At 38.0% G+C, this 19,833-nt stretch overlaps 1 protein-coding gene across 3 annotated transcripts in view; it reads right to left on the bottom strand.

Annotated features, from left to right (window-relative positions):
* cdkal1 (CDK5 regulatory subunit associated protein 1-like 1) overlaps window positions 1-19,833 on the bottom strand; it is a 295,854-nt gene that overhangs the window by 120,472 nt on the left and 155,549 nt on the right. For 2 of the 3 annotated variants that reach the window (XR_013284163.1, XR_013284164.1), the window contains exon 15: window positions 7,589-7,839. Coding sequence is in view for 1 of the 3 variants with exons in the window: in XM_077525811.1 (XP_077381937.1) it covers window positions 7,681-7,839 (159 nt within the window). In the remaining 2 variants the exon portion in view is untranslated. Of the gene's footprint in view, window positions 1-6,759; window positions 7,840-19,833 lie in introns of those variants that run through there. The other variant, XM_077525811.1, reaches the window with a different exon arrangement.

Here is a 19,833-nt window from a genome sequence, read left to right on the forward strand (position 1 = left end):
TTGAGGTAAAAGTGTCACATGGTGAAAGTGTGAAGGGTTAACACAAACACACATAAAGGAACGGACAAACAGGCAATCGTTCGGGAGCGTGTGCGTAACCGCGGCATTGTACGATGTGACCGTTTCACGTTGCAAATATATTGACACGATGATTCAGGTGGTGAAAAAGTGAACTTTGACGTTTGAGTCTCTTTGCCGGAGTGCGTTTTGTGTGTGTAACTGAATCCATACGGTCTCTCTGGGGGGATGTGTGCAAGTTAAATGCAAGTGAGCGGGACTCGTATATCTAGCATGACTAACGGGATTAACATTTGACTGGGGAAGGAGACAGATAAAGGAAAAAAACAAAAAAGGGGTGTTCATCCAGACAGACGAGGAGGGAGGGATGATAATAATGATACTACTACTACTACTACTACTAATAATAATAATACATGGTCTGATTTTTTTTTAATGAACCCAAACAATAAAAAAAATCTTCAGAAAACGTTAACATTCAATTTTATGTATTTATTTTTGTTTGTTTATTTGCTAAATTGCAAAAACAACAACAACAAAAAAACAGGTAACTGTGGGGGAAAATCCCAGGGAAAATAACTGAATATTACAAAATATTGAAAACAAAAAAATAAATAAATAAATAACATTTTCAGATGACAAACTGCTTATGATGTAATATCACCATTCGCCTTTAGATGGCAGAAATGTTTTAGTTGCACTTAGACCGGGTCTTAGACTGAGTAGGCCTAATTCTTTACTTTTTATTTTTTGCGAATTTGGAATGATATGCAGGAATAACCACTGATTAACATTTTAGTTGATTTTAGTGAAAAATGCACAAAATGAATGGCAATTTTTATACACTCAAAAAAAAAAAAAAATCCATCCATCCATCTATATATTGAAATGACTTATCCTAAGGTGGTTATTTTATTTGCGTCAAACCCTGCACTGAAAAATGTATTCTCAAAAAAGAAATAAATTAAATGAATAAATAAAAGAGAACGTATTTTGTCCATATCTAAAATCTGTTAAGGAAGTCTGTGGTCCCATGTGGCCCCTGCGAAGCCCTCCAGCATTTGAGCTTCCCATTCCTGGCGTGGAAGCCGCAGAGTGAGCAGAATTCCCACTGAGCAGCTCCCAGCTGGGAACATCAACAGTGGGGGGGGAAAATTATTATTTTTTTCGTTCTTTGTCGGCTTTCCATGAATGAAGGTTGATCGCCTATAAACGCTGAGGACTGATACAAATACGGGAGATTATACGGCACTCGTTATCCCGCATGGAATCCGAGCGGACAACTGTGAAAAGGAGATTGTATGAAAGAGGAATACATCAAGATGCATTCTGGGAATGGAGAATATGAAACTGTAAAATCTCGACGAGTGCAAGTAATGCAGGTGGAGAAATTCTGGAACAATTTGGATGTTACATTGCCACTTGCCATACTGGTTCAAAGAGCCTTTTAGAGAGAAAAAAAACAAAAATCAAAAGTCTTCTCAAAAATGAGATGTTGGGAGAGCAAAGGGAGAAGCAAAAATAGAGATTAATGACGACAGTCGAAAATTCACGGGAGCGAGATTAGAAGTTCTTTTCTTTTGCAGGCTCATCACAAACAAATAAGCCGATCGGCAGGACCCAGCCAGGCAATTAATATTTAAGGAATTAGTTTTCTTTAAAAAAACAAAAAAACAAAAAAAAAGTCAGTTGTGAAGGATTTCGTTTTTTTTTCTTCCTTCCTTTTTTGCCATATGAGGATCTATTTTGTGAGCTTAGGCTATAAACAGCTTGAAATCACTTTGACAGCCCGCTCTATCTCTCGCACGACACACATGCACACACATACCACGGGGGATTTTAATTTCAATCTGTGAAATTGTAATTGCCTCTCCTGCTGTAAGAGGCAAAACGGATTGAGGGGGAGGCCGAGTGCAGCATCTCAATTCTTCCACTTCATTTTCCGTATCTTTTACCATCTACTTAGGATTGCTTTTTTTTTTTTTTAATGTTGTTTTTCCATTTTTCTTATCTTTTTTTTGTTGTTGTTCCCAGCTCACACTTGGTCCTGCTCTCGCACCTCCACGTTCTCATCTGGGTGGCAAGGTGAGGGGCTCGTGGAATTAACGGGAGCTGTCAAAAGGAAAGCAAGAAAAAAAACAAAAAAAAAAAACATACCACTGGAGGGAACTCTGAAAACGTGATGAAAACGTCTTTAGGGCCATTTTATTGATCTTTTTTGTCTTCTTTTGTTTTTATCTTAAGTGAGAGTCCTGCGAACGACTTCTCAGGCGCCGCACGTGATTGTTGGTTTTCTAACGTGTTGGAGAGAGCAAGCCCGTAAAACAAAACTCACGTTTCGAACAGCCTTCAAAAGCAGGAGGCCAACTACAACTAATATGACAAAAGCTTTGATGATTCACATCCTTGAAAAAGTTCTTTTTCCATCAGATTTTGTCATGTTTCATTGTAATTTCATACACCGGCAGCCCATTGAAAAGAGACACAATGCTGCCATCTGCTGGCCATAGTTAGTGAGTGTTTTTGATTCCACAACCCATTGACCAGGCACGCTGCACTTTGATGTTGCACTGCCCATTGATTAAAAAAAAAACAAATAAAAAAAAACGTAATTGACGTCATTTAACATTTATGGCGGCATACATCGTGATTTGACTAATCGTTATTAAACGTTTTTGGCGGTCAAAGGGTTAAATATCGATTGTCCTCAACACAAATAGCCCTGAATTGAATCAGAGAATTTATTTTCCACCTTCCGAGAACCGAACCAAAAGTATTTAGAGAGAGAATTTTATGTGTGTATGTATTTTTAGAACGCGAGCGTCTCTCGAAATCCGTCACGCGTCCAACTGACAGCGACCTCCCTCAATTCAAACACGACTTCCCACCGATCGGTCTTCACGAGAAAAGGTTATCCGACAAGGTCACATCCGACGTCAGCGGGTCACAATTGATTATCAGGCAACACAGCGAGTGGGCGCCACTTTAAATAGCAAACGAGCTCACGTCCAAGTTTTGTTTGCATTCCATTCGCCTTAAGAAAAAACAACAGCGAGGCCACAAAATAACATAACACAAAGCCCGACATTGTCAATTGCCTTTCGGAATTGCACTTTTGTAATTACTGCCAGGAGTGCGAGACTTAAGTTCCGCATGACGGGCTTAAAAATTAACCACGTATTATGTAAAAAAAAGAAAAAGAAAAAAAAAGAAAAAAGAAGTGTTGTTTCATGTGCGGACGATTTGGCGGGAAGACGTCACCATAGCAACCAGGCAGCCCTCGGGAGCCTCACGCAATGAAGTTATTACAACAAACGACATCATTAAAAGTTTGAGGGCCGCCAACGCAAGACCTCGAATCAAATATTAACAGGAGGAAAACAACTGCAGGTTCGTTCCCCACTTTTGATGATAATTCCGTCTTCCGATAATCTGCACAATTCCAAATGCAAACGTATCGGAACGGGGGAGGTCAAATTTCTTTGGTTTTGTTGCCGACGCGAGATGTTTTATTTAATTTCCTCATGTTTTAAGTGAGCAAAAGTACATCATTTAATTTTGCCAAGCCTTTACCGCAGCCTCTCTCAGTTCAGTTCTTGATCGTTTCTGGCGATTTCTCCCTTGCAGGGGTGTCCAAACGTTTTCGTTTGAGGGCCACATACAGAAAATCGGCCACATTATGTTAGGAAGAGAAATTGTGTTTAGTCCTAAAAATTGTACAAATAATGTATTTGTGCTTTTGCATGTTTAGAGAAATGGGACAGTATATAAACCAATTCATTTGTAATATGGCAGTAGGCTTATTATAGTTTTGGAATTTTTCATTTTTGTTAGTTTTTATTAGTTTTCAGGGTGGTTATTTTTTTATTAATTTAGTTCTTTAATAAATGTTTAGTTTTAGTTAGTTTCAGTATTAGTATTCGGTTGTTGTTTTTTTAAAATTTGTATGACTTGTGCACAATATTTAAAAAAACCCAGCATGGGAGCGACGTCATCTTTTGGTGTTTTTCTATTGGCTGCTGCTCGATGACGTCACTTCTGTGTGACTCACTTTCAAACGTCAATATTCCGGTTTATTTCAAAATAAATCACACCAAAGACTAAAACTAAGTACATTTTTGCTATAATCAATAAAAATAAAATGTAATTTGTCAGTTTTCGTTTTTTCAAAAAGTATTTTCGTTTTTATTTTTATTTCGTTAACGAAATAGTTTTTTGAATTTTAGTTTTCGTTATCTTCATTAGTTTTAGTTAACTAAAATAACCTTTAATAGCACCCATGTTTTTCAACACCCTTCCCTTCTTACTTTGACCATCTCCAAACATTTTTGCTTTTATTAGATTTGAACCGAGTCCAATGCCATTTTTAGCGTATGTCTCGGGCCACTGAAAAGTGGACGGCGGGCCACAAATGGCCTCCGGGCCGTAGTTTGGACACCACTTGCTCTATTGGGTTAAGGTCCCGTGATCGACTTGACCAGTCTAAGACCTTCCACCCCCATTAAGTCCTTTGTAAAATTATTTCCCCAGAACGTGAATTGAAACAATTCTTTTCCCAGAGTCTTAAAAACAACTCCGCCAACCCGCCAACCAATCACAGCTTCCAAGAACAACACAGCAGCGCTGAGCTACAATTCTGTCGCCCGTCTTGCAGCCCGAACGTAAACACAAATACCTCGAAACACTCAAAAGATGCAGAAGCCTATCAAACACACGTGTCGATTAAAAACCAACAATCGGCGAATGCAGCCGTAAAAGGTCCATTGAGCCAAAGACTGGTTTGAACTCGAAGGACCCGCGCGGGCATCCGCACTCGCGCACGCATTAGGAACGGATTCGCCTGCCAAGTAATTTTCCCCCTCGATTCCAGAAGGCACTGAAGAGCCTATAGAAAAGCAAAGGCGGAGGGAGATGAGGAAAAGGGGGGAGGGGGGCGGGGCTTCACGTGGATTTGTGTGTTTAGTAGGTGGGAGGTGGCGACAGAATGCAACAAAGCATGTTGGCCCCCAAAATTGCAAAAAAAATTAATTGGTCACACTCACGCGGGCCAGCTTGCTTCTGGCAATTTCGCCGATGCCCACAAACGGGTCATTGGGAAAAGGAGGAAATCAAAATTTCTTCAGGACTTTCAACGCTTCAGTGGAAACAGTTTGACTTATAATCACACTTTAGAGTGCGGCTTACATTTCCAGACTTTTTTTTTTTTTTTTTTGTGTGTGCACAGTTTTAAGTCTACTTTCAGCTGTGTCGAGCCAGTTGGGTTGAGTTTTCTCATCAAGGTGATGTTTGATACAACAGATTCTTTCCACTTTTTGACTGCAGTGCGATCAGGCCCCAAGGAATATTTGGAACTCTTTTATTGCCACACATTATTAAAAAAAACAACTCCCAACCAATGCCAGCGTATTTCGAGCATTTTAACTCGTTTTTCGAAGCAAACAGAATATTGTGTTCTTTTGCGACATAAACAACACGGGTACCACATGAAAGATCGTATTCCATTCTTTCATTAGGAAAAAAAAAGTATGTTTCTACCTTATTCCGTTCTTTCGTAATCACCATTTGAAAATAGGTCATTTTAATGACATTGAGCGAAAATTGAAAAGAAAAGATACATTTTCTCCACAACAGTGATTTTGATACTAAGATTTTTTTGTTTAGTGACGCTCCGCCAAATTAGTTTTAATGTTACAAAGGCTTTGATCGTTCACGTCAGCCTTGAAAACGTTCGATTTCATCAGATTGCGTCGTTTCGTTGTCATTCGCAGCTCTAGTTAGGGCCCGAGCAGCTACCGCTGCCATCTGCTGGCCATAGTTAGTGGGTGTTTTTGATTTCACAACTCATTGATCCGGCTGCTCTGCACTTAGACGTTGCACTGACCACTGATATATTGACAAAAAAAAAAAAAAAAAAAAAGTTGACGTCACTTAACGTTTTTGGCGGCATACATCGTGATTTTACTAAACGTTATTAAACGTTTTTGGCGGTCAAAGAGTTAAAAAGCAAGTTTTAGTAAGTTCAGCGTTTGAGATGGTGGACCACATTATTTTGCTGGCTCGTCTGCAGCACCAGGTGGCCATTAGTGGTAGCGCTCTAGGAGTGGTTTAGATCCTATTTGGCAGACAGGAAAATTTGGGTTGAGTCCCACTGTCGTTTGGTGTTCCACAGGGTTCCATTTTGGGACCCCTGCTGCTTTATTAAATTTGCTTCTCCTGGGTTCACGTCCATCTTATGGTTTGTTTGTTTTTTCTGCTTATAATCCATTTGTTAGTGAAATGCATCACAAATCCGCTACCGTTATTAAATGTAGGTTAACGACTTATGGCCATTAGCTAATCCAGAATTTCTACAGAAAAATTAAGCAAGTGAGTTTTCCTGAGAGATCAAAAAGCAGAAATGTTGAACGTGTACATTATAAAACACGCCGAAGAATTGTTGCTCTGCAAGATGGCAATTGGAGGAGCTAAATTTAGCTTCTTAACATTAGAATTATGTCAATTATGTTTTCCCTGTCACCAATCACAATGATTGACTGCTTCAGAAGTCAAAAACATTCACAGAAAACAGGAAAACAAAAAAAGTTTCTATTTCTGTTTTTGATTTCCACAAAACAAAACCTTCAAGATCTCTTCTGCTGAAAAGGAACAAAGAAAATGCAACAATGATCACACAAACGTGTTGAAAATGTCATGAAATGTTTCCCCAATTAGAAATGCAGACAAACAGGAGCTATACAATAATAATGCAGACGCTGTTGACTTTATTTCGACAAATGTAAAAGGTCACAGTCGAAGATGGAGGTTAATGAGCAACTTGGTAGATGCAAGATTGCATAGTTTCATTATTATTATTATTATTATTATTATTTTGGCCATAAAATTATATGCTTATAAAATTAACTAGCACTTGCGTGGATGTATTTGCATTTATTAGATGCACATGCGGATTTTTTTTGATTTTTTTTTGTATGGTTTGAATTGCATATCTGCCAAGTCGTGTCGTTTATTCTGACCGCCATTTTGACGATGGTTCCAGGAAGCTAACAAGCTAACACTGTGTTGTCATATGTGTATAGTTCCCCTGTTTTACCTCAAGTTTATTTCTTTATTTTTTTTGCATTATTAACTGTATTTTTCTACTGATGGACTGTGAGGTACATTTTACTGCACGATATACAAATATTATCTCTTTGTGGTGAAAAATAAGCGGCAACATTGAAATCACTTACGTTTCCTTCAGTGGTTTTCCAAATTTTAGTCCAATAACACTATTCGAGTTTTGAACATATTTCATGATGCTTTCTTCCATATTTTCAAAATTGATTTTAATATTGTCTTGTTGCAATAAAATTCCACATCTCAATAAAAGTATGTGGTGCTACAAACCCATTTTTTTTTTTTTTTTTTTTTGCATTTGTGTATGGCTGTACATTGGCCACTTTTCATTGTGTCAAAGTGAGACAGTACTTCAGGATGGGGATGTTTTTTGTACAGGATGTACAAAAAACATTGATTCGCCTTTATCCAAAAGGAGCAAATGAAGTGAAATTCAACCCAGAAGTCCTTTTACCTCTCGAGTACACGTCAGATAATTTGCCGATCATTCAAAGATGTTTTTAACGTCGCCGTCCTCGGCTCCCCTTCCGGCGCACGCTAGCGCCGCTAATAGATCCTCTCGACAATCAAAGCCAGCAAGGCGGCCGCCAGCGCCAGCCCGACCCCGAACCGCTTCAATAGCTCTCGGTCCACATTGTAAGAGCCAATCAACGACACAGAGGGAGACGTAGAAGAGGGACCTTGGACACCATTTGCCATCTGCTCCTGTGAAGAAAAACACACAAAGAGTTAAAAAAAAAAAAAGCTTTTCAACATCTTCCTTCGGCAACAAAAGAATGTTAATTTCTACGCAAAGACGTGCACGATCCACTAAAAGTTTGCGAGTGGCAATAAAGTGTCACAAACTGCTGCAAGTAACTCTCGACATACAAAACAAGAAGATAAAGTAGTGGAGTAAAATGGCTGCTTCTAACCAGTACATACAGTAATAAAGAAACACAATATTCCGTTACATATCATGATGACACATTGTAGCACCCTATACTGTAATCATTTCCTGAAAATGTAATACAATTTGCACTTATGAGTTGAGTAACCCCCAAAGTGTTTTTTTTTTTGTTTTTTTTTTTATTAACACTGATTTAAATGGAGGTCAGTCGTATGGAAGCCCATTCCCGCCGGTAAAAAATAAAAATAAAAATAAATAAATAAAGTTGGTTTTTTTCTTTTTTCTCACCGTCAGAAACCAGCAGTGGGTTTTTATTTTTATTTTATTTTATTTTATTTTTACACGTTAGAACAAGAATCCGCCAGTGATTTTTTTTTATTATTATTTTTTTTACATCATCATAAACTGCCAGTGAATTTTTTTTTTTTTTTTTGCATGTTCGAACAATCCGCCAGTGGGAGAAAAAAAAACAAAACAAAAAAAACACACTGGCGGTTTCTGACGGTGTAACAAAAAAAAAATAAAAAAAATTTCACAGGCAGATTCTCGTTCTAACGTGTAAAAAAACAAAAACAAAAAAAACATTTATTTGTTATTTATTTATTTATTTTTAGTTATTTTTACTGGCGGGAATGGACTTCCATACAGTCTTGCAGTGTTTTGACAGAGTTGATTTATTTAGTGTGAAACCAAATCTGCAGACAGTTATTCAAAGTAAGCTCCGCCCACTGACACAAAGACTTCTCGGAGTGCAAAATGTTAAATGTACCTGCTATTTTTTTTTTAAATTATTATTTATTTATTTAATAATGTTATGGGCGGCACGGTGGGTTGAGTGGTTAAACAACCAAACAATGTGTTACGTCAGATTTTTAGTGTTGTATTAATGGGGCACGACTGCATTATATTTTCGGGAAAAATGTAGCTAACAACATCAGCCACGATTTAAAAAAATATTTTTTTTTTTTATGATATTGGAGAAATGATTACACAATTAGGTTTTATTGCATTTTTGATTGAGGTAAGTGCAAATGTTATTACATTTTCCGGAAACTATTACAAGGCACTAAAAGCATTCCTGCACACTATTTTGATTAGTCTCAATATTTTTCAACTTTTGTCTTTGAAATAAAAAACAATAGGACCAATAAATGTTTGAACTATTACCATGTCGGTGTGTTTTCACCTCCTGTCTACATCCATCTGCTGCCTCTCAGTGACGCCGTTTAAATTTGAGAATAACAAAGATGATAATGAAGCAAACGTGATACCTTGCAGATGAATGCGTTCATGTAAAAACAAAAACAGTTATTTGATGATGAATAAATGCAGAATATGAGTTGAGCGTAATTAAACCAGGAAGCTGCACGGCAACGGATGCGGTTTGGTGGTAATCAAATCATTTGTCGGCGCCCGTCTGCTGAATTACAGTTGATGTTGACGATGAGCCGTGTTGGGATGTGTGAAAGGATCAATGCAGGCAAGGAAAAGCAATACGAAATTGATTTTTATGATAAGTTGCTTTTGCTGTCAGTTGCATCTACGCTATGTAAAACAGTGTTGCAATGACCAAACACTATGTCAAATTCAAAAGGGACAAAATTTGGAGAATGTTTTGATTTGCTGCCGAAATGGAGAAATTGCAGTGAATTTATTGTCTTTTTAGTTGAACTCATTAGCTCCCAATGACGTGTAAATACGTTTGTTTTTTTGTTTTTTTAATGCTAGAGCATACAGAAGGCTTTGATGCAGCCTCTCAACTGCAAAGAACGGTTGCAGAAATGGTAGTTATTACACAAACGGCCAGCAGGTAGCAGCAAAGCAAAGCAGATCAATCAGGGCCATGTTGAAAAAAAAGCTCAATTACTTACAATTTGAAATCGATTTGTGAAAACTGATGAAACTTAGCTCTCTTCTAATGCTAATTGCTGCAAAACGGAAACAGATAGAAACATACTTTTTTTTCTTGATGAAAGAAGAGACTTTAATCTTTCTTTTGATAGATTTCATGCTTTTATAGCAATAGAACGCAATATTCTGTGGGCCTTGCAAAATCAGTCAAAATCCAGTAAAACAGCCGGGAGCGAAAGAGTTAAGCAAGGCAAGACGGCTGAGGCTTAAAGCGTATTGATCACTAAACAAATGGGGAATTCTCCACAAGATGCGTCAATTTGAGCGTTGGACTCATGTGTGAAAATGGATTGAGATGACCTTGAGGTGGTTCCTGCCCGTCTCGTCCTGGACGACTGTTGATAAAACGCCTTATCACCACGCGCATGGATTATGCAGAGGGATATTGAGCAATTGATCGGCGGCTTTCTTGAATAACCTTTCGTCAAGTTCACGAGGGAAAGCTTCATAAGTGACGACTTTTTTTTTTTATATTTACCAAAAGTGAAATCGACCTCTTCAACCATCAACTCTTTCAAAATGATCACAGCAACTTTTATGCCTTTTGGTCTCTCTCACCACCTTTTTAAATCTTTCATGTTTTTACTACTGTTATGTTTGCTTGGGTCAATCTGACCCGTGGTAGGTTTCATCAAAAAAAAAAAAAAAAAATCAAACAATGCAAATTCAAATATTAAGATTATTATTATTATTATTATTTTTTTTTTTTTATTTAAAGGCCCAGCAGTACAAATGTAATCCTATTTTTTTTTTTTTTTTTTTTTTTTTTTTTAGTATTTAAGTATTTTTCTTAACTAAGGTTTGTTTCAGAGGATTCACAAAATTGTCCCCAGGTTAAGTTGACCCAGGGCATGTTTCATAAATCTGCAACAGACCAAAGCCATAAGCCATAAAGTTTAATAATAATAATAATAATAATAATAATAATAATAATAATAATAATAATAATAATAATAATAATAATAATAAACAAACACAAATAATGACATTTTAAAAAATTAGCGCAGCTATGATGTTTGCGGGTCAATATGACCCAAGAGTGTAACACAAAAGTGGGTCAATTTGACCCAGGTCATCTTCAATGAGCCACAAGTATTGGAAACAAAACTTTTTTTTTTTTTTTTTTTGGGGATATCGCATAATTAACACGATGAGCAGCCATTAAAATTCACATTTATAGTTGATTGCACTTAATCCCTTACACGTTTTGTACTTTAACTCATTTGCTCCCAATAACGTGTAAATACGTTTTTTTATTATGTTTTAGCTGTCCCAAAGACGTATTTATACGGTTTTTTGTTTTTTTTTGTTTTTTTATGCTAGAGCATACAGAAGGCTTTGATGCAGCCTCTCAACTGCAAAGAACGGTTGCAGAAATGGTAGTTATTACACAAATGGCAGGTAGGTGGCAGCAGAGCAAAGGAGATCAACCAGGGCCATCTAGAAAAAAAGCTCAATTACTTACAATTTTAAATAGATTTGTGAAAACTGATGAAACTTAGCTCTCTTCTAATGCTAATTGCTGCAAAACGGAAAGAGATAGAAACATACTTCTTTTTTTCCTGATGAAAGAAGAGACTTTAATCTTTCTTTTGCTTTCATAGCAATTGAACACAATATTTTGTGGGCCTTGCAAAATCAGTCAAAATTCAGTAAAACAGCCGGGAGCGAACGGGATTGCGAAATGTGAAAATGGCGGTGAGTGAATGAGTTCATTGGATCAATTTGACCCAGGGAATTTTAGTGATCCAAATGGCAAAACATACGGGGACGATTAAAGAAATAATGATCTTCCTTTACTATCTTGCTGTGTCTTTACAAAGTCCACGCAAAAGCACATGAACAAGCTTCGGAAAGTTGTGAGCAAAACTGAATTTCTCGACCAACCAACTGCACTTCTGACCTCTGAGGACTGACTACCAATTACGCATATGTGCAGCGTGTTACAGTTGACGCCCACACGTGTTGCATGCAAAACGCACTCCTGTCCTCCTGTAGTCTTCTCTACCATCCACTACCAGCGCTCATTCACATCCTCTGTTGCTGCATATAATGCCGACGAGATACAATAACCGGCAACGCCTACGTGACGCATCCGTAAGTCCCTTACGGTGGACAATAGCGGCACAAGGGGGAAAATCGAGCGGATACGTTTCAAGTTCGGTTCATGTTCGGCGCTCTGCAAAATTGGATGACCTGATGGTGGAACCAACTATTGTGTTGCGACAGATGCCCAAAAAGACAATACGATGCTTTTGCAGGACGAGCTGGTGGCTAGCTGAATACTTGTTAACATGGACATTATGAAGTTTTAGGCAACTATTAGATTTGCTGTAATGCTCATACACAAACATAATTCTATATAGGAGAGCACAGACCTTCCACCAAAGACAGATTAAAAACATTAAAAATAAAAAATAAAAAGTTGGTTTTATTTTTCCATCTGCATGTTAGTAAGGCAAGGCTGCTTTATTTGTACAATACTTCTATTTGTAGCTTATTCCATGTGTGTGCAGCATAACAGCTAAATGCAGCTTCACCATGTTTGCTTTAAGTACATTATATCCTCTAAATTCTATTCAAGGGGAAGGTGACTGAAGTTTATTGACCAGGATGATTTCTAACATCTTTCATAAGATAGACTGATAGATATTTTATTCAAACGTTGAGGATTATTAATTTTTTTTTGCAGCTACTGTAATGATGCCAAATTAACAACATTTCCAATCCATTTTACTCCTTTTTAAAAAAAAAATTTTTTTAAGTGACTTTCAATTTGAATTGAAACAAAGAAACAGGAGCATAATCGGTTTGACATTGTTTTGTGTGTGACACGAAAGGAGCCCGGTGGCTTGCTGAGTCGATTGTGGCTCGCATTGCCAAAGCATATGGTGCCCATTTTGCAAAAACAGTTACGAACTGACATTTGATGATTTTCTTGATGGGAATGATGCCGTCATTCCCCATCTGACTAAGTACAGACACTAGCTGCTTTACTGAGCAAAGAAAAAGCAACAGACTTGATGAAACATCATCTATCAATGGTGTCAGGCCCAAGTGTACTACTACTTTCTTCCCCATCTGTCTATTTAGCCGTCTCTCTGCAGGTGTCATTAAACAACGGGGGTGCCAGGATAGAGACTGAACAGTGAAGTCTAAAATCTATTACCAGTTGGGAGGATAAGTGCAAATCTAAGCGGCAGTGGGCGCATGTCGGCGCAGTGGGAGCGCAGGGAAAAGTGCGGTGAAAAAGTCGAGAGGGAAGGAGAGAACGCCGTAGGAAAAGATGACGCTTTTGTGTGACATTTCACCACCACGGGAACACGTGCAGGTTTTTTACGGCGTGGAGTTGCTCTCTCTGCTCGCAGCAGGGGGCAAACGGAGCAAACAATCATCCAGGAAAAAAAAAAAATCACCAAAAGAACGCAGGTAAACTACTCTGAAAGAGTGAAATGGTACTTTTGTCTCTCATGTGTGGAAATTCGACGCCAGTATCACGGGAGAAAGACGAAGCGACAATACGCGGCGGTCACATGATCCTCGCCAGCTGTCAGCGTCACTCGAGACACAAAGTGAAGTTTTGTCTGCGCGTATGTAAGAAGATACTTTAGTTAGTCAGGAGTGACCCATCAAAACCAAAGGGGCAATTACAACGAGCTTGCAGGTCAATGTATCGAGGGACAAGGAAATAAAAATATTTGTAAAGATGAAGTGAATTCAGAGATGAGGTTTGAACATAGCTGCTGAAAACATGCAAAGACTGAATAAATGTAGTTGTGATTTGTGGAGATATATCGTTAAAACTGTATTCACTAGGGCTGTCCCAAACTATTATTTTTCTCCCGATGAATCTATCGACTAGCTTTACGATTAGTCGATAATTTCTCAACTAGAAAAATTCCCGCGGGAATTTTGGATGTGACTGCTGACTCTTGCAAGGTGGAAAGCCGAATGCACTGAACAGTTTGCCAAATGTCTCAATCAGTCAGCAAGCTGGCATTAGCATGCTAAGCTAACTTAACATCAGCATGTTAAGCTAGCGTTGGCATATTAAGTTAGCATTAGCATGCTAAATTAGCATGAGCATTAATATGCTAACTTAGCATTAGTGTTCTAATTTAGCGTTAGCATCCTAAGCTAGCATTAGCATGCTGACTTAACATTAGCGGTAGCATGCTGACTTGCTGTTAGCATGCTAGCTTAAATTAGCATGCTAAGTTAGCATTAGTTTGTTAGCTTAACATTAGCATTAGCATGCTAAGCTAGCAGTAACATGCTAACTTAACATTAGCATGCTAACTTTAACTTAACTTCGGTAAATTAAAGTTTTCACCACTTCAGTTTTCCGATGTTTTCTTTGTGTCTAAGACGGAGGAGCCCAATGATGCCCCTTGGCATCTGGAAAAAGTCACCCTAGACTCCTACTATTGCACAAATGTGTGTTATTTCGTGATAATTACTTCTTACCCACTTCAACCACTAGAGCAGTTAGCAAGCTAGCTATGTCTATACTCCTGTGTGCCGCCATATTTAGCAAACAGCTAACTTGTGTCTGAGGGTTGTGTCGCACGCCGACACCACCAAGCAAGGAGGTGACGCCAAAAATAAGCCCATTGCCCGTATGTGGAGCGAGAGGAGACCTGGTTAGCTTGCGAGCTAGCTGGTGGCTAACGCCTCTCGTCGGGGTGTGGACTCGGTGAGATGCAGTTGCCACTGGAGGCTTGAGGCGGATCTATTTTTGAGGATCAAATATGTTCGGATGTATTGTTGACGGACGGACTATGCGGGTTTGTTTGCAGCTCATTCAGTTCACAGCGAGAGCTCAGTGTAAACAAGTCAGTTGAACATCGAGTAAGAGAAGTAGTTTGTTTTCTTCTTGCCTGGGGTGCAGAACTTACAAATTCACAACTAATCAAGAGCGCATTCCTTTCAATGCAGATTAGTCATACTTGCCTCTGGTTATTGAAAAAAACAAGGCCGTGTTTTCATTAGCACAAAGCGCACATTTGTCCACTTGAAAAGTATCCATCTCTGGTATAGTGAAAGGCCATAAAATGGGGAATTATGTGAAAACTGGGATAACAAATGGAACAGAGGCCATCGCATGACTAAATTAGTTACACGTATTACAGTACTGCAACAGCATGGTGCGAGTAGAAAATACATTCAGCCAAAATCAGTTTATTTTCGGTTCTCGGCAATATTTGTGAGACAAATGTTACGTATGTAATCTCTTAAGAGCATCTGCTAAGATCCTAATCATTTCTATACAGCTTGCCCTCATGAGGATAACTGCAGTCGATCCTAGTTGACTGGGCAGGACGCGGGATAAACGCCAGGCACACCATGAATTTAAAATCTTCGATTAAACTACATGATTTTGGAAAGTGGGAGGAAGCCGGCGTAGCTAAAACGTCCGTAGAACATGGCAACACCAACGCGTGCCTGGAACCGAGGACCTCTGCACTGTGAGGCAAATAGCAACCACTCGTCCGCCATGCTACCAAGTCAATTAATTTGACGTCAAGGAACTCTTTTACTGCCACACGTTATCAGAGGAAAAAAAAAAACAAAAAAAACTTTGATATGACAAAGGCTTTGATCGTTCGTGAAAAGTGATACAATGCTTCCATCTGCTGGCCATAGTTAGTGTTTTTGATTCCACAACCCATTGACCAGGCGGCGCTGACGTCATTTAACGTATATGGCGGCATACGTCGTGATTTTACTGATCGTTATTAACTCATTCAATCGCCGCCATTTTCACATTTCGCAATCCCGTTCGCTCACGGCTGTTTTACTGGATTTTGACTGATTTTGCAAGGCCCACAGAATATTGTGTTCAATTGCTATAAAAGCATGGAACCTATCAAAAGAAAGATTAAAGTCTCTTCTTTCATCAGGAAAAAAAAAGTATGTTTCTATCTGTTTCCGTTTTGCAGCAATTAGCATTAGAAGAGAGCTAAGTTTCATCAGTTTTCACAAATCTATTTCAAATTGTAAGTAATTGAGCTTTTTTTTCTACATGGCCCTGGTTGATCTCCTTTGCTCTGCTGCCACCTGCTGGCCGTTTGTGTAATCACTACCATTTCTGCAACCGTTCTTTGCAGTTGAGAGGCTGCGTCAAAGCCTTCTGTATGCTCTAGCATAAAAAACAAACAAACAAAAACCAAACAAATACGTCTTTGGGACACTTAAAGCATTAAAAAAAACGTATTTACACGTTATTGGGAGTAAATGAGTTCAATGTTTTTGGTGGTCAAAGAGTTAAAAAAAAATAAATAAATACATAAACTTTTTGGCAGAAAACAACAAAACAAAACAAAAAAAACCCAAGCAGACACTGGTCTCCTTGGCTCCCTTTGACAATTAGCACAATCGCAAGCGAGCATACAGATGGACTGCATAAAACGTTTTACGGTCGTCCCGCTGAAATACAGTGGAAGCCATTTGTGTAATTGAGGCCCATGCAAACACATGTCGGGCACATGACAGCCACTACGAGGCAGGAAATATTGCAGATGCTTTCGGCACTGGGGGCAAAGCATGCTGACCCGAGTTACGATTACGTTCAAGACATCCTGTTTGGAGATGCACACACATATGGCTTGTTGGACAAGACTTAAAGCCTCCTTAGCTTAGATGCACACCACAGTCGGGAACGATCGTGTCTTATCTTGACGATGGTGTAAAGCCTCCAGTATTTCCCGGTTATGGAAATAGTGGGAGGCCTGCTTTCATCTGTGTGCTACTTCTCCAAGAGTCATTTAATAAAGAGTAGGGGTGTGAATTGCCTCGTACCTGACGATTCGATTCACAGGTCACGATTCGATTCGATACCGATTAATCCCGATACGAATTTATAAGTCGATTTTTTTTCATTCAAATTTAGAAAATACTAATCAGTAAGCTTGTAGAGTGTAAGATTTGTATGAAAATGTATTATTTATTGATCTGAAATTTCAGTCTTATAGAGGTTGTAATCTGTTTCATGTTTGAACAGCATTGAAATAAAATATTAAGGCTTAATGTTCCGTTCATATAACATTCTTCCATGCTCAAGGTGTGAATCCAAACCCGAAGTCGGACGTTTTGTTGAATATTTTTCCATTAAAAATGGAAGTTTAAAAATCGATTCACACACACACACACACACACACAAAAAGGCAATGATGATAAGACGTTGAATCGGTAAGACTACCGAATGAACAATTCTGAGCTCTTTAAAAAAAAAAAAAAAAAAAAAAAATCGATTTTTTTTTTATTGAATCGATATATTGCCGAATCAATTTTTTTTTAACACCCCTAATAAAGAGTGTAGTAAAATAAGTAATCAGGTACGCCAAACCGCAGCATTCGGCCTTTAATTGATTATGTCATGGAATCCCTACTTTAACTCTTTTTACCGCCACACGTTATCAAAAAAAACAAAACTTTAATATGACAAAGGCTTTGATCATTTACATCATCCTCGAAAAAGTTCAATTTCATCAGATTTCATCACGTTTCATTGCAATTCAATACGCAATGAGCCTATTTAAAAGAGATACGATGCTGCCATCTGCTGGCCATAGATAAATGTTTTTGATTCCACAACTCATTGACAGGCAGCATATGCTGCACTTAGACGCTGAACTGCCCATTGATTAAAAAAACAACAACAACAAAAAACAACGTAGTTGACATCATTTAACGTTTATGGCGGCATACATCGTGATTTTACTAAATCGTTATTAAACGTTTTTGGCGGTCAAAGAGTTAAAATCAGTATTAAGGGCCAAATTTAAAGAATGATAGAAGTGGTAAGTCTGCCACAATTGGAGAGTCAAAATGTGGCTCTCTTTTCCTTTTCTTTTCTTTTTTTATTTGTATTTTTTTTAATTTTTGCTATACAGCTACTTATCTCCCTTTTCAAGTAACAAGCAAATAAGATGACCTTTCTTCTTGTAACACAATCACTTTGCAAAACCTGCTAATATGATGCCACATAAAATGAATGTTTGGTGAGAAAGCGTACAGAAAATTAGGTGACTTTTAAGTCTCATAAAAAGAAAAAAAAAAGCTGATTACTTCATGACTGAACATCACTTTTCAGTCACTGGTGGCTGTGTTCTGTGTTATTTTTACATATGGCTCATATTTGTTCAAAGGCAAGCTGCTCGTCAGGGGCACTCAAAGCTTCTACAACAGAACGAAACTTGTGTAATTCCAGTTGGCATGTGTGGTTAAAATACTGAAAAGCAGACATGACTAACATTTTGATGGCATAATAATTTCTCTATTATTGTAATTTTTGTTCCTCGCAGCACAGGCCATGTAATAAAATTTGACATGCCAAATGAAATGCTTGAAATAGCTTTTTTGCCTGCTGTGTCGAAGACCAAAGCGCTTGCAGGGAGAGACAACAGTCAGACGGAGGCCACGAGAAACCTTGTGACATTTGCGAGAAAACAAACGTTTAAAAATAGATTAGCAAGCGGTAACTATGTTTAACTTTTTTTTTTTTTTTTTTTTTTGACAACACTTGACAATGTGCCACATGAGTTGTACACCAACATAACAGCTGCACAATTCAAATTCGATTTGTTTATCTAGCAAGTACGGTATTGGTGATTGGTAAAAATGAAAATCGTGAACTAAGACGTGCAATTTCTAGAAAAATTGTGCATGAATGCTGAATGCTAATATTTGAATGCATGTGGAATGTTGTGTAATGCTCTTTAAGGATATTGAAAGATACATTATGTGAAGAATAGCTACCATTGAATGATAGTAAATAAAACATTACTTCAACTGAAAATAGTCTGAGGTGGGATTTGAACCCACCATCCTACAATACTGGTCACCCGCTCATACCACTGAGCTAAACTGACTTTTTGAAATGTTGTTTAATGAGAATGACGAATGTCCTGTTGAAAGTTGATTGAGTGAATGTCATTTAAAATATTCAATGAAAATAAATGACAAAAACCGTCACTTAAATCGTACATTGTGGGAAAACTGTAAGTATGTCAATTGAGGAAAATAAGTGGCCCGATTGGCATGAACATGTTGGAGCATGTTGAAATTGGAACGGTGTAAATTGGATGGATTATGTGGAAGTTGAAACGGGACAAAAAAAATAAAATAAAAAGTGGGGAGGATAAAAGCAAAATATAGACTCGGAATAACCAATGTGTGAGAATACTTTCAGCGTTCACACAATTAGCCATTTGATGAAAAGATACAAACAAACAAGAAAAAACGTCTTCATAAAAAGTAAAAGCCCAACACATTTATTCAGTTATTTACATTTTGTCATTGGTTATCAGGGTTCTTAGTTCTTCAACTCATTTGCTCCCAAAGACGTATTTATACGTTTTTTAATTTATTTTATTTTTTTTATGCTTGAGCATATAGAAGGCTTTGATGCAGCCTCGGAACTCTAGAAAACGCTTGAAGCAATGGTAGTTATCACAAAAACAGCCAGCAGGTGGCAGAAGAGTATAAGAGATCAAACAGAACCATGTTGCAAAAAACACTTTTCCCCACTGTTTTAAACAGATTTGGGATGAAACTTAGCTATATTCTAATGCTAATTGCTGCAAAACAGAAACAGATAGAAATATACCTTTTTTTTTTCCTGATGAAAGAAGAGATGCAAATTTTTCTTTTGGTAGATTCCATGTTTTATAGCAATAGAATACAATATTCTGTGGGCCTTGCAAAAGCAGTCAAAATCCAGTAAAGGGGTTGCTTCAGTGAAAATGGCCGGGAGTGAATGAGTTAATAGTAGTAGTAGAAGTATTTTACCACCCTCTGTATCTGTCTTCTTTTTTGTCTTCCATACAAACTGTCAATTTTCCGCCTTTGGAGGGACCCGATCTGTTTTTTTCTCCCTTCTCCTCCATTCTCTGATT

The sequence above is a fragment of the Festucalex cinctus genome, chromosome 7 (assembly GCF_051991245.1).
Source record: "Festucalex cinctus isolate MCC-2025b chromosome 7, RoL_Fcin_1.0, whole genome shotgun sequence".
NCBI lineage: Eukaryota > Metazoa > Chordata > Actinopteri > Syngnathiformes > Syngnathidae > Festucalex > Festucalex cinctus.